Source organism: Stylophora pistillata, chromosome 7, assembly GCF_964205215.1.
Source record: "Stylophora pistillata chromosome 7, jaStyPist1.2, whole genome shotgun sequence".
Lineage (NCBI taxonomy): Eukaryota > Metazoa > Cnidaria > Anthozoa > Scleractinia > Pocilloporidae > Stylophora > Stylophora pistillata.
The window spans coordinates 12,791,568-12,806,654 of NC_142525.1; the positions used below are offsets into that span (position 1 = coordinate 12,791,568).

General features: G+C 38.4%; 1 protein-coding gene across 2 annotated transcripts in view; it reads right to left on the reverse strand.

Annotated features, from left to right (window-relative positions):
- LOC111341060 (igLON family member 5-like) overlaps positions 1-15,087 on the reverse strand; it is a 44,393-nt gene that overhangs the window by 13,631 nt on the left and 15,675 nt on the right. The window contains exon 10 of one of the 2 annotated variants that reach the window (XM_088727801.1): positions 10,215-13,800. The exons of the other annotated variant lie outside the window; for it this stretch is intronic. Coding sequence (XP_088583927.1) covers positions 13,664-13,800 — 137 coding nt within the window. The 3' untranslated portion in view covers positions 10,215-13,663. Of the gene's footprint in view, positions 1-10,214; positions 13,801-15,087 lie in introns of those variants that run through there. 2 annotated transcript variants of the gene reach the window in all.

The window sequence follows — 15,087 nt, forward strand, 5'->3', positions numbered from 1 at the left end:
GCTTTACTTTGAGATCTGCAGAGTTATCTACATATTTACTTTCGTGCGAAATTTCGAACAAGACTTGCCTATTCCTTGAAGTACGTTCGCTGGTAATTGGATACTAATGCAATCAGCTTGTTGTACAAATTAGTGTCTTGAAGTTAGAAAGCGAAAGGTCACCTTCTGGGAACTACACCTACTTATCTTAGTGTTGTCTCTAGCGATTCGTTTTCAAGGCCATTTTTTATCATCTCGTGACGTTTCCCATGGATGGAACTCAGTTCGTGGTCATCATGATACTCATTCCAGTTCTGGCAGGTAAGCAATGAAGACGAATCAGCGTTCTAACACAAATTCTTGAGCGACGATTTCTTATCTGTAAGATCATTAAACCTTGTTCCTGATGTTACAATATTTAATTGTATTCTACTTACAATTTACTGAGTCTACTGAATTGAAAAGATCCTTTCATTGGAAATAAACCTAAAATCGCGGCTAGTCTCGATAACTGATCGCTTGGTGAAATGCCTTGAAGAACCAAACATTTCACGGTGCAACCCGTCTATTAATCGAAAAGGCATCTCCGAATGACCTGGACTCACACGAATAGAAAACGAAGCCGGGAACGCCATGAACTTTTCACTTCAACTTTACTTAGCTGAATCAAAAAATAATTTATTTCAGACGTCTTGCAAATCACTCTTCTGAGGATTGAAATTCAATGTTTTGCGAAGACAGAGGAAATTATATATCAAGTAGCTTCCTGCTACTAAATTCAATTACCAGATATTTTTTTTAAAGATAGTTCGTGTTAGTTCGTAACAAAATTGTCTGAAACAAAACCCGCCTTCAGTGTAGAGCAGTTTCAGTTTTTTACCCATAAACCTTGGTAAGCTAAATTGGTTCAGTTTCAGTAAAGTTCATTAAAACTGAATCAATTTAGCTTACCAAGGTCGATTTAAAATGTTGTCGGGTCGCAATGATTGGGTAAACTAGCTGCAGAGCGCAGCACACTTGCCAAAAGGCACCAATGACTCTCGATCAGTCCTTTTCAGGCTTCTAACATCTCTATTCTCGTATAAAATCTTAATTATAGCACATTAAATTTCACTCTTCTCTTTAACCACTCTGACTTTGACCGACTGATCGACTCTGTTTCCCTCTTATGTGTTTCGGGGAATATTAATCAACTTTCTCTTCCTCTAGTCGATTACTCTTGTATACATGCCAGAATTAGAGAACTTGCGAACATACCGTAATTCATTATCAGTAAGCATGGGTGGGCATGCTTCCCAAATGACCTTGGAAGATTAAACATTTGTTTTTTGAACACGTCTCCAAACGCTTTTACAAGGATCTGACAAATAAACAGCATCGTACTTGATGCTTTCGATCAATCAATCAATTTTTGACTGTCAAGCCAAAACAAGAACTTCAGTGTGGGCCCGTAATAAGGGTCTCCGAGTCGTCCATGCGCTAAACACAATAAGGAGCGGCGAGAATCGATCTGTGATGGACAGAGCAAGCTGTTGACACGGATGATTCCCACGGAAACATGTACCCATGACTTAAAAAATAAGTCAATTTACAGCATTATTAAAACAAAGGAGGGAAATGTGTGTAACAAAATACATTAATATATAAAAATATCTCCCACAAAAAGTGGAACTCGGACACTCTGTCTGCCGAGACCCAATTATATACATATCACCACTAAGTCACTAGAAAAATGTATATGGGAAAAATAAGCTAGTTGTATCATAAGCTAAATTCATCATTTAGGAAATAGTCACATTGTCAGAAAAGTTTACCAAATCATTAGCTTATATGGCTGTTTCGACATTTACTACAAAGTGAAATGGACTTCGAATGTTTCAGTTTAGTGCTATGATCAACTTGAAGTCTGAACTCGAGGAGTCTTTGCAACATCCGGGCTTAAACGAAACGAGGTGCACTGTGTAAGTGTAAGCCAGGGTTAAAAATAACAGCCGGCTGGCGGCGGCAGCCAGGACTTTTAGCACACACTTGCCGGCGATGTTTCATCATAGAACTAGAGTTTTAGAGAAAATATTATGCTGATTGTTAGTCCCACTGAAGTAAAAGTCGCTGTCATGTTATGGTAAGCACTACATATCAGAAAATGAAGCAGCCAAAGAAATCTTTTAAAAGCTTTTAGGAAACGTAAACGAGTATAAAGTTTCGGAAGTTGACGCGTGCTACACTGGAGTATTTTTGTATACAGCAATCAGCGTTTTACGTATTTGTTGAAGCGTGAAACATGCAAGTTTGTGTACACACCGTCAAATTACCGTGTCCATGTTTGTCCATGTTTCGGCACATACATATACGGTGGCCCATAGGGGACATGACACATTTTTTTTTATCGCGCGATAAAATCAAAATATCGCGCGATAAAATCAAAATATCGCGCGATAAATGAAAAATTATCGCGCGGTAAATGGAGATTATCGCGCGATGAATGGGAATTATCGCGCTATAAATAATTAATTATTCACAAAATCTTTATGTAAGCACGGCCGTGCTCAATAAAATGACGTGCGCTGTTTCAAAATAGCTGCAAAATTTCCGTCATGTGAGTTCCTTAAGTTAAAGTTTCGGAAAGCGATAATAGTAAATCGAAGGCCAACCAAACTTTTCTTTGGCTTTCGACCTTCCCGCAAGTAATCAAGCCAACAAGCACTATACGAAAGCGAAACATAACAGGCCCGTTTCCCGAATTTATCAGAACAGGAGCTGGAACAAATTTTAGCTGAAAGACATTCAGCAAGAACTAAGAAGACTACAAATTGGATTGTGGCGACTTTTAAAGGTAAACGTCTCTGTTGATGACGTTTTTTTGGTTACATTTGTAATTACTACCGAAAACCATTTAATTACAAAATCAACAAAACAATCGGAGACGACAACATTTTCGGGCAACTTTCATTTCAAAAACTTTACAAAGACGTCATTCAGCGCCCAAATTGTTTTCGTATGTTATAAAAGAATTGTTTCATGCTTTTAGCTGTACGTCTATCGAGTTATGGATACACTTGGGAAGTTTGGAGAGCACGAGAGAAGCGCTAGAGTTGCTCTCGGCTGCGCCTCGAGCAACTCTTGCGCTTCTCTCGTGCTCTCCAAACTCCCCGCGTGCATCCATAACTCGATAGAACCACGCTAAGCATGAAACAATTCCTAATTATCGCGCGGTAATTCATCATTTATCGCGTGATAAATGGGAGACTTGTTAGGTCACGTAATCGGCTGTCACGCATGTTGTTTCCGTGGACGAAAATGACTGCCACAGTTGAGGAGCTATGTTTTGAGGTCAATAGTTCGTTTTATTGATGTAAAAAGATCATTTAGCAGTACGTTACAATACTACGACACATAGCTCTGTGAATCAGAACAGTAAACCTTGATTTTGCGAAATCTTACGAGATGCTTTCACGGTTGAATGTCAGTGTCTGAAAACGAGAGTAGATTGTCTAATCTTTCTGATTACATTGCAGGTTTGTCAATTTACCTTTATCGAAATGAGATGAAAGTGCTTTATAAAATTATTGGCTAACAATATATTCAGTCTAATTTTCATCTAACAGGCTGTGATCCGAGCCCGTGGAAACTTTGTATTATTTATTTATACTTTGTGATAGCTTTTTGATGATTGCAGGAATTACACTGTTGTGTTACACTAAAACCTTGAGATAAACTTTCATCAGTTTGCTCATCTCCCAGTCCATACCATATGCCCTATAAGACTAGGTTTACACTAGAGGAAATTGTTCCGGATTCGTGATGAATCCGAAACGTTTTAGTACCGGACTCATTCTGCCGTTTACACGAAAGTGGACGAGTCCGAAATAAAAACTTCCCGGTTTGGTCGTGTCTCCGGAGATTTTGAATCCGGAATTTAAAGTGGGAACTTTGAATCCGATAACTTTTGAATCCGGAAAGTTTTGTCGTGTAACCGCTTTTTTTCTCGAATCCGGATATTATTTCCACCTGCAATCTTTTGAGTTTGCGGTGAAACCAAAATGGATCTAGTGCTAACATTGCTGGCGGTCTCCGGTTGCCTAATCTTGTTACAGGTTCAGGCGATAAATGTTATCATGTGTACCGCAGTATTCTGAAGAAACGCAAATTATTATTGCAAGGAAGTTTAACGTCAGCCACACTTAATCGCCGACGACGTAGACTGCTTGGCATCTGTCCAACTCAAATTTGCCCCAGTGGCATCTGGATCTACTCTAGCCTTTTTTGGGGGAGGCATTTTCACTTTGTCGATCGAACGACGAAACAACACTGAGCTTGGTAACCATTCCATTTGGAATGTTCCCGGAGTTGTCGTTGTGTGTAAACGGTCAGGAATCCGAATATCCTTTCAGTGTAAACGCCTACGAATCCGAATTTTCCAAAATTGATGAATCCGGAAACATTTATGAATCCGGAAAACTCTCCTCTAGTGTAAACCTAGTCTCAGCCTAGGTTTACACTAGAGGAAATTGTTCCGGATTCGTGATGAATCCGAAACGTTTTAGTACCGGATTGATTTTGCCGTTTACATGAAAGTGGACGAATCCGAAATAAAAACTTCCCGGCTTGGCCGTGTCTTCGGAGATTTTAAATTTAAAGTGGGAACTTTGAATCCGATAACTTTTGAATCCGGAAAGTTTTGTCGTGTAACCGCTTTTTTTCTCGAATCCGGATATTATTTCCGCCTGCAATCTTTTGAGTTTGCGGTGGAACCAAAATAGAGGATCTGGTACTAACATTGCTGGCGGTCTCCGGTTGCCTAATCTTGTTGCAGGTTCAGGCGATAAATTTTAGCATGTGTACCGCAGCATTTCTGAGGAAACGTAAATTATTATTGCAAGGAATTTTAACGTCAGCCACACTTAATCGCCGACGACGTAGATGGCTTGGCATCTGTCCAGCTCAAATTTGCCTCAGTGGCATCTGGATCTACTCTAGCCTTTTTTGGGGGAAGCATTTTCACTTTGTCGGTCGAACAACGAAACAACACTGGGCTTGGGAACCATTCCATTTCGAATGTTCCCGGAGTTGTCGTTGTGTGTAAACGGTCAGGAATCCGAATATCCTTTCAGTGTAAACGCCTACGAATCCGAATACTCCAAAATTGATGAATCCGGAAACATTTACGAATCCGGAACAATTTCCTCTAGTGTAAACCTAGTCTCATTGCTCAAATATTCTGGAAGTTACGGAGGTGAAGGGGGCGGAATTCGCTTCCCTCCCCGGTCTGAAAAGATAAAAAAAGCTCGGGCCGAATAGGGTCAAATTACTTCGTGCACACGAGTAGTTACACGGTGCTAATAGGCTTTTAAAGTATCCTCTATTTCGCACAGAAAGGTAAACACAGTAACTTTGACACATATCTCACCAGAACTGTCGGTCCTCTTTTGCCAGAAAGGCCTCGTACCCAAAGAGAGGGTGGCATTAGGGACACACGAGGCTAGGTTTTCGGGTGTAATTTATTCCCCTTCGAAAAAAAAATCATACAAGAACTGAACCAACTGTTGTTGATGTGATAAACCAGATCCACGAAAAGGTTACAGACTTCTAGAGCAGTTGAAGGCACTTGCAACTGTTGCTCTTACATAATTATATCAATCAATTCTCTGCATTCCTCCAAACAATTTGTGGGGCTTGTTCAGTCGCAGCATTCACCATCAATCACATCAATGTCATCTAGGTCAACTTCTGTCCGGTAATCCGTTACATTTGTCCATGCAGGAACAGTATTGGTTATCGCCAAATGCACCAGCGATCAATAATTGACTACAGTCTTGTTGTCTAGAAGGAGACCGTACGTTTCATAATTAAAAAAAAAATTGGATACTGCTGCCGTACAGTCACGATCATAATGTGTTTTTCGTTGGGAGGAATGGAGAGAATCGATTGATATAATATTTGATAGAATATTTGAGCAATGACATTGGAGTTTAGAGGGCATATAGTATAGACTGGAAGATGAGCAAACTAATGAAAGTTTGTTTCAAGGTTTTAGTGTGACACTACAGTGTAAGTCGTGCAATCATCAAAAAGTTATCACAAAATATAAATAAATGATACAAAATTTCCACGGGCTCGGATCGTAGTCTATTAGATGAAAATTAGACTGAACACATAGTTAGCCAATAATTTAATAAAGCACTTTTATTTCATTACCGATAAGGGTTTTTTAAACCTGGCAACAACGCTCTTGTCGACAGATCTGCCCTCTAGAAATTTACCAACCTGCAATGTAATCAGAAAGATTACATGATCCACTCTCGTTCTCAGACACTGACATTCATCCCTGAATGCTTCTCGTAAGATTTCGCAAACTCAAGGTTTACTGTACTAATTCACAGAGCTATGTGTCGTAGTATTGCAAAGTACTGCTAAATGATCTTTCTACATCAATAAAACGAACTATTGACCTCAAAACATAGCTCCTCGACTGTGGCAGTCATTGTCGTCCACGGAAACAACATGCGTGACAGCCGATTACGTGACCTAACAAGTTTCCCATTTATCATACGATAAATGATAAATTATAGCGCGATAATTTCCATTTATCGCGCGATAATTTCCATTTATCGCGCGATAATCTCCATTTATCGCGGGATAATTTTTCATTTATCGCGCGATATTTTGATTTTATCGCGCGATAAAAAAAAAAAAAAAAAAAAAAAAAAAAAAAAAAAAAAGGTGTCATGTCCCCTATGGGCAACCGTATTACGGTGCATACTACCTTTATCAAGATTTCTTTACCGCCAACTCATGATCAGTGACGTTTGTAAAGCCTTCTCACGCGTTCAAATCAAAGTCGGTGCTTGACCGTACAGACTTCCCATGACTGTGAATCAAAAAGTGTGACAGTTTGTCTAGAGAAAGTTGTATGTTTCACGCTTGAACAAACACCAAAAAACGTGTGGATACGCCTTTCGAAGAAGTTAAACTTGAGCGGCCAAATTTCTTTCGACCTGGAGATAAATAATAACAACTGAAGCACGAAGCAACAAAAGTGTTTTTCGATGTTGTCGACTGGTTTCCAAATATTTCTCTTTGGAGAACCTCGATAATAAACAAAACAAAAGAAAACACACACACAGACACACAGACACATAGACAGACACAGACACACCACACACACACACACACACACACACACACACACACATACACACACACACACACACACACACAGTGACTATACACTGCTGCAAAAATTAATTTGTTCTGACAGCAGAGCTACTAAGCCGCAGCATCAAGATATGTACGAGCAGTGGCTCGACAGCCAGTTCCATTTTGTGCTGTATATTTGATACCATCCTCGGTCGCGGAGTCTTGGTGAACCAAAATGAAGTTCACTTCTACTTCCGACATTGTTTTTTTTGAGTCCCAGATATGGTTGGTACTGAATTTCCCATCGATCGACAACGGAGGGCTACATTTTTACCTAAATGAACTGTCTGAAGTTGAAAGATATATCCGTTATCTGGGCAGGATCTATTCAGAAACAAAAGTTGTAGATTTTCTTATTCTATGAATTCGATAAGCACGTTCAAGGAATTCAGTCTTTGACGCGGAATAGCACAGGACACCTTCAGTTTCTTTTACACCTATCTAATGTTACTTGCAGTTAACATCAACTTCGCCGGCAGCATAAACAGCATTTCACGGTCTGAAAATGTCTTTCGCGTATCCTCTCTGTTCCGTGCAACACTTGGCAACGGGTTGCCGGTGAAATTACATAGAAGAGTGACATTATAACCCTCCGTGACGGCACTGGAGTATTGCATTGATGTTATACTTGGTGGAACCACAGGCGTCCCAAGCTCAAGTCTCGAGCAAAAACGAAGGATTATTTCGTGGAAGCGTCACGCGTTAAAAAAAACAAAAAAAGAAGAAGACAGCCAAGTTTTGGATATCAAATGCAATGTCTATTTCATGGAAGCGTCACGCGCTGAAAAAAAAAAAAAAACATTGAAGTTTTCTATATTAAATGCAGTGTGCATTGGAAAAAATAATATTTGTATGGAACTCCGAAACGAGCTATTGTAGGCACTTTGGGATTTGCAAATTGGCGTGGACTCTTCCTAAGTAGTCGTAATTAGTCGGCTCCGTACTCGACTTCTCTCCTTCCGAAAAAGTCCGAAGTCCTGGCGCCATCGTGATTGCATCGATCGTTGCGATGTTTATTGTCTTTACACGGCTGTTTCGACATTTACTAAATTGAGATGGACTTCGAATGTTTCAAATTAGTGCCATGATCAACTTAAAGACGAAATTTGAAGGGTCTTCGAATCGTCTATGCCCTAAACATAATGAGGAGCAGCGAGAATCAATCTGTGATTGACAGAGCAAGCTGTGGAAATGGAAAGTCCCACGGAAACATGTATTTGTGACTTTAAAAAAATCATTTTACAGCATTATTAAAACAAAGGGGAAAAATGTAACAAAACGAGTTAATATACAAAAATGCCTCCTACCAAATATCGAACTCGGACACTGTCTGCAGAGAGCTAATTATATTCATATCACCACTACGTCATTAAGAGAGTGTAATTAGGAAAAATAAGCGAGCTATACTATATGCTGAGTTTGGCATTTGGGAAGTAATCACATTTTCAGAAAAGTTTATCGAATCATTAGCTTATACGGCTGTTTCGACATTTACTATAAATTGAAATGGACTTCGAATGTTTCAGGTTAGTGCTATGATCAACTTGAAGACTGAATTTTAGGGGTCTTTGAAACGTTCAGGCGTAAACATAACGAGGAGCACCGTAAAATTGTGAGCCAGAGTTCAAAATAACAGCCGGCTGGCGGAGGTAGCCCGAACTTTTAGCACACACTTGACGGCGATTTTTCACCAAAGAACTAGAGTTTTATAGAAAATATTATGCTCATTGATAGTCCGACTGAAATAAAAGTCGTTGTCATCTTGTAGTGAACTTTACATATCAGACAATCTGGAGGTGAATAGATTGCATAATTTGAGTCCTTTATTGTCTGATCTGTGGTACTAGTTGACTGAAAGAACAAGTTTCGGAAACAATTGACTGAATATTTGGTTTTGTTTAAAATATGATATTAGGATACTGTATACAACCCATTAGGTGCCAAAGTATCTAAAGACACCTTTAAAAACGTAAACAGGGGGCATCTGCTGTTTTTGTTGTGAGTAAATGTACTAATTTAGTGCTCTTAGTTTGAAATGGTTGCCAGAGCTCAAAGGACGAAAATTTTCAGTGGAAATGACGCAAAAAGAGTTGCAAATGAATCTGAATACAAGAAAATCACATATGTGTACAGAGGTTTCATGAAGTGTATGAAAGCGATCCTCGCAGTAATGAACCCTACGGGATTCCGGTACGGGATTTGAACCCATGACCCCTGCGATACCGTTGCAGTGCTCTACCAACTGAGCTAACAGGCTAACTGGAGCTGGTCATTATGTTGGTTTGTGTTAAACCCGTCCAAGTGATAACAATGAATTCGATTAAATGAAAGTCATCATTATGTACTGCAGCCTCATGAAATGTATGAAAGGGATCCTTGCAGTAATGAGCACTACTTATGTAGCAGTGGAAATAAAGCCTGGAAAAATGACCACCTACAGTTGTCTTGTTAGTTGAATTGTTAGAGCACAGCACTGATATCGCAGAGGTCATGGTTTCAAATCCCGTACGGGTCTGGATTTCTTTTTTTTTTCTGGCCTTATTTCCTTTACTACATAAGTAGCATTCATTACTGCGAGAATCGATTTCATACGGTTGAAATTGAAGTTTGGATCGAATATCTGTGTGTTCCTTTACACTCTGTTAGTGCCTATAGCTCCTCAAGGCAGTTTCCATGAAAGCAGATAATTTTCCGCTCCTGTATGGAAATAGTTTTAATTGCTTGCCGATTAATATTCATGTGAGCAAAATATCTTCCAGTACCTCTTATTGCTAAGACATAACTTACACATTACGCGCGCTCTGATTAGCAAAAAGTCTATATTTTATTGTGCCAGTAAATCCATAGAAAACTGAATCATCTGTCCTGTGAATTGGGAGCGCACGGGAAGATTACATGATTTTAAAAGGCAGAAGCGACGAGAAATATTTTCAGGTTATTAACATTCGTTAAATTTTCTACTTGAAAGTTTAACCAACCTGTTGTACCATTTTAAGCCTTCATTTCTCGTTGACCGGTAAAAGTGAAGGAAGACAAGACAAGACAAGACAAGATTTATTTAAACTGTAAAATAAGTTTAGTTACAAATTAAACGAGAAATAAATTTAAAATACATACAGTTGCTGGTCACCAAAATAACTATAGAGCTAAACTAGTTGGGTGACCACTACATATTAATTGAAGATATATTATAAGGTCAGAAAAGAGGCATTTTACATTTGACATTTTACATTTTAAATTTTTATTAGGGAAATAGACTACAGAACAAATAATTCTTAAACATGTGTACAATAAAAAAGTAAATGAAATAAATAACTAAATAACAGAAACACCAAAACATAACAATTAGTAGTAAAATTTAATATAAATTAATGAGATGCACAGATAATTCTCTTTTAAATGAATAGGGCGTTAGAATCTTAAGTCTTTCATCAGTTTCATTCCATAACATAGGTCCACTGAATCGAACCTCAAAACTTCTCAACTAGATATCCCCAAACTGCTCGCCGAGAGGAAATGAAAACCCCATTCAAATTTACCTCAGCGCCTTGTTGAAAACAGATATTACTAAACAGGATTTATCGTTTTGAAGCAGGTGGCTGGAGTTCTGTACGGCACGCCAACAAATCGTTGACTGATGTCTCTTTATTGCACGGCTACAGCAACTTACTTCTGTTCCTAAAGAAAAGGCTAACTAATATTTAAGACTGAGAAGTCTACTATAACTTCACTTGTTGCATAGAGTGCTTTTGTTATTCATAGGTAAGTGATTTCAGCTGGGCGGAGTTCTCAGGTCAAAAGAAACCCCAATTTGTATTTAAATGGCGGAAATATGACTAGGATGCAACCGATCAGTGAATGAATAAACGGTTTCTTCATAAACCTTGGTGAAAAGAAAGTTAAGTTCAGAGTAGCATAAGTGTATAAATCTGCCTCTCGAAGATGAAAACGGAGATCAAAGGATTTAGAAAGGTGCCAAGGCTGAAGCCAAAAACTAAGTTTTCATGAGTTAGGAAAATTCGTCAAAATGCAAATCGAAAAAAAAAGGGTGCAACTTTTTCACAGCCAGAAATAAACCGAACTTCTATCTATCGAAGGTAAGCCGGCTGAGATCACCCGATGGTACCAATTACACTAATACAAGTTATATCTTCCTTTTACATAGTTTAGAGTAAAAGCAAGACTAATTGTTCCCTGAACTAATGTTCGTCCAAAAGTCAAATTTTCTACTGGCAATCTAACAGTGGGGTAAATTTTGGTCTTATTAAAACGAGAATCAGCAAACAACTTATTTTTTTATACTATTGAGATTAAATGCATCCGTTTGTTGATTATATGTATCCCCTGCTTGATAATATGTATCCCTTGCTTGATTATACGCATCTCTTGCGTGATCATGTATCCCATGCAACAGTACGTGACGGTAAGTTAAAATAAAATGATTAAGATAAGTAAAGCATACCAAACACCCTTAGGTAAACCCCTAAAGTACATAACGAATACTCTCAATCTGTAACCTCTGGCCCCAAATAAAAAAGCGTAACATTTTGCGTTTCTCAGTTGAACAGAGGCAAGCGCCATGAGGTGCAAAGTGCGAGTCAGCAACGAGGGGAGGAGCGCTGCAGGCGTTTTGTTTTCGTGCTTCTTTCCTCACGCGTGACTCTCGCTTCGCGTTTTCCCAGCACTTGGCCGTATAAGGCAAAATATTACGCCTGTTCTACAGGCTACAATTAAAACCTAATAATATGTCAATCGATAAAAATACTAACCCTAAATAACCCTACGCTAGAGGTTTTATTTTTTCATCTTTCTTCATACTCCTACACAGAGATTGAATCTCCTTTTGCAATGTAACCAGAAAAATTTTGGTAATCTTTTTCGACTTGGTTAAGTGAGAAGATTTGGGTTATACTATCGATATCATTGGAAAAAGTTGTACATTAAGACTACATTATCCTAAATCATCTTATAGTATGGGCTAAATTTTATAGATATAACCGCAAAATAAATAATACTTATCCATCTTGAAAATAAATTACAACAGAGATAAAAGCAATCTGTCAGATGGAGCAGAAAACTTCAGCGGATAGGACTTTCGTTTTTCAGGATACTTGTTCATTAGAAAATTATGGTAGCATCTCACGTAAGTTTAGTCTTCCCTTTCAATCGATTGCTACATTGGTATCTTGGCACTATTAGGACTCCATTTAATTCGATTGGAACGTTAGTATCTTGCGCATTTTAGTATTGTCTTAATTATATTGGATTGTTACACTATAGTATCTAGTGCACTTCAAGGATTGTCTTTCGCTGGATTGTTCAATCCTTTAATATATTTTACTCTCTTAGTATTATCTCTCGTTGGAATGTTATTTTGGTATTTCGCGCACTTTGCGGAGTCTCTTTCATTCGATTCTTACATTAGTTTCTTATGCACTATTACTATTACTATTATTATTATTATTATTATTATTATTATCTTTTAATTGATTTTTAGTGTTTTTCACGTCTTTTAGCATCTCCTTCATTCGATAGTAATGTCAGTATTTCTCAATTTTCGAGGCCTCTCTCTCAATCGATTGCTACGTACATTGTAATCTTGAGCACTTTAAGGTTCTCTTTCTTTGACTTTTATGTTATTTAGTACCCTGCGCACTTTTGGTGTTCTTTTTCAATCAATTATTACGTTGGTATCTTGGGCACATTCAGGAGTTTCTTTTATTCGATTGTTACGATAATATCTGGAATGGTTTTAGAATTCCATTTCATTCAATCTGATGGTTAGTCTTTCGCCTACTTTTAGTATTTTAAACATACATGAAAGCTAAAAACGTCTTTGGTCTATAGAGAATAATTGATGTCTTAGCGAAAACTACTAGTGAGGAGTTTTACGATAAAAGCTTAGAGGGCTTAAAGACACTCGACACTCGACAAGATCCCAATTGTGATCCTGTTGAACGGCGCCGGGGAATGGTGCAGATTGGCGTGTACAAAGACAAGATATCAATGAATTCAGCTACGTTTCACTACTTAAGTTTTAAGTAATCAAAATATTTTCAAACTGTTCGTTCTATGGGCGAAAATCAGCAAAAATGACGATAAAATGAGTATTTCTTTGAAACCTGGAGACTAGTTTGCCTTTTTAAAGATTCTTCCTGATCTAAAATTGTCGTTGGCAAGCAGCTACAATTCTACCCATAATCATGTAATAAAAACCACCCTTTCTATCGTCGGCGTAATGAACATCGCTGGATATTTTGGAGAATAATTTGAATATATCAACAAAGTTGAAATGGTAAATTGGCCACCGTTACGATTTTAAAAGCTGACGTTTCGAGCGTTAGCCCTTCGTCGGAGCGAAAGAATAGGCGAGGAGTTGGTAAACCACGATCCGGAGGCGAGTGGATCATTGACTTTTGGAGTGTTCTCCAAATATCGAGCAGGGTTTATGACGCCGGTAAAATGATAGAAAGTGGTAACTTATTAATTAATTATCGCCCAGTGCTAGAAATTTTGGACCCCCGTCAATGAATTTAGTTATGCCGCTACCTCGAACTCCCGTTTGCCATTCCTGAGTTCCATCCGCCTTTTTCCGCCTTATGTCATACGCTTCAATATTTCCGTCTGCAAGAGTAAAACAGAGTAGAATTCGTTAGACTTACAGTATAGTTGTAAAACTATTTCATGGGCTAAAGGAAACGAAGTTTGGCATCTGCATCGAATTAAAATTGATCAGACACCAATGCTGTTCTTAAAGGAATTTTGCATCGGCTCAGCCATTCGTCCACCTTCCTTGGAGACGAATTTCGGCTATTGAACAGTTTGGGGACGGCTACGATACAGCGCCGATTTTTCATGTGCTGAAATGCATAAATTAGCGTTGCTTGATTTTAGCATTTTTACTTGAACTACATTAAACAACAACAAACATATGAAACATATGTGTGAACTGCGGTTATGAGACGTATATGAGAACGATTCTTCGCAGTAAAGCACTATTTGAGCAGTAGTGAAAATCAGACCTGAAAAAAATTTCAGGCCTGTACGGGATTCGAACCACTGACCTCTGCGATACTAGTGCAGCGCTCTACCAATTGAGCTAACAAGCCAACTGGGAGCAGGCCATCAAATTAATTCGATATAAACCCGTAGATGATAAATCAAACAACAACAAACATATGAAACATATGTGTGAACTACGGTTATGAGACGTATATGAGAACGATTCTTCGCAGTAAAGCACTATTTGAGCAATAGTGAAAATCAGTTCACACATATGTTTCATATGTTTGTTGTTGTTTGATTTATCATCTACGGGTTTATATCGAATTAATTTGATGGCCTGCTCCCAGTTGGCTTGTTAGCTCAATTGGTAGAGCGCTACACTAGTATCGCAGAGGTCAGTGGTTCGAATCCCGTACAGGCCTGAAATTTTTTTCAGGTCTGATTTTCACTATTGCTCAAATAGTGCTTTACTGCGAAGAATCGTTCTCATATACGTTGAACTATATTGTTCCGCGTCTACATCAATCGACGGCTTAAATTCGTAATAGTTTTGGCTCATCTGAAGTAGGGCTTCTGAATAATTAGGGCCAAATTATATATAGTTTATGTGTGAATATTTGGTGTGGCTACCCGAGAAAAACTAGGGATTATCATTTGTTAGTCCCCTCGTGATAATCCCCAATTTTCTTATCATGCGTGTAATGTAATAAAAGCCAACCTTTAAAAGTTGATACAAGGTGAATAAGGGGAGGGAGTTTCTGAGAAGATTACGGTGTCTCGTCAGTAGGGGTTTTGAAAGATGGTTCGGTTTTATCACGTGAGTTGCCACAAAGAAGAGATTCTAAAGCTGAAGTTGAGAGCGTTACCTCTCCATTAAAGCTTGGAGAATGTGAGAGTGAAAGAGAA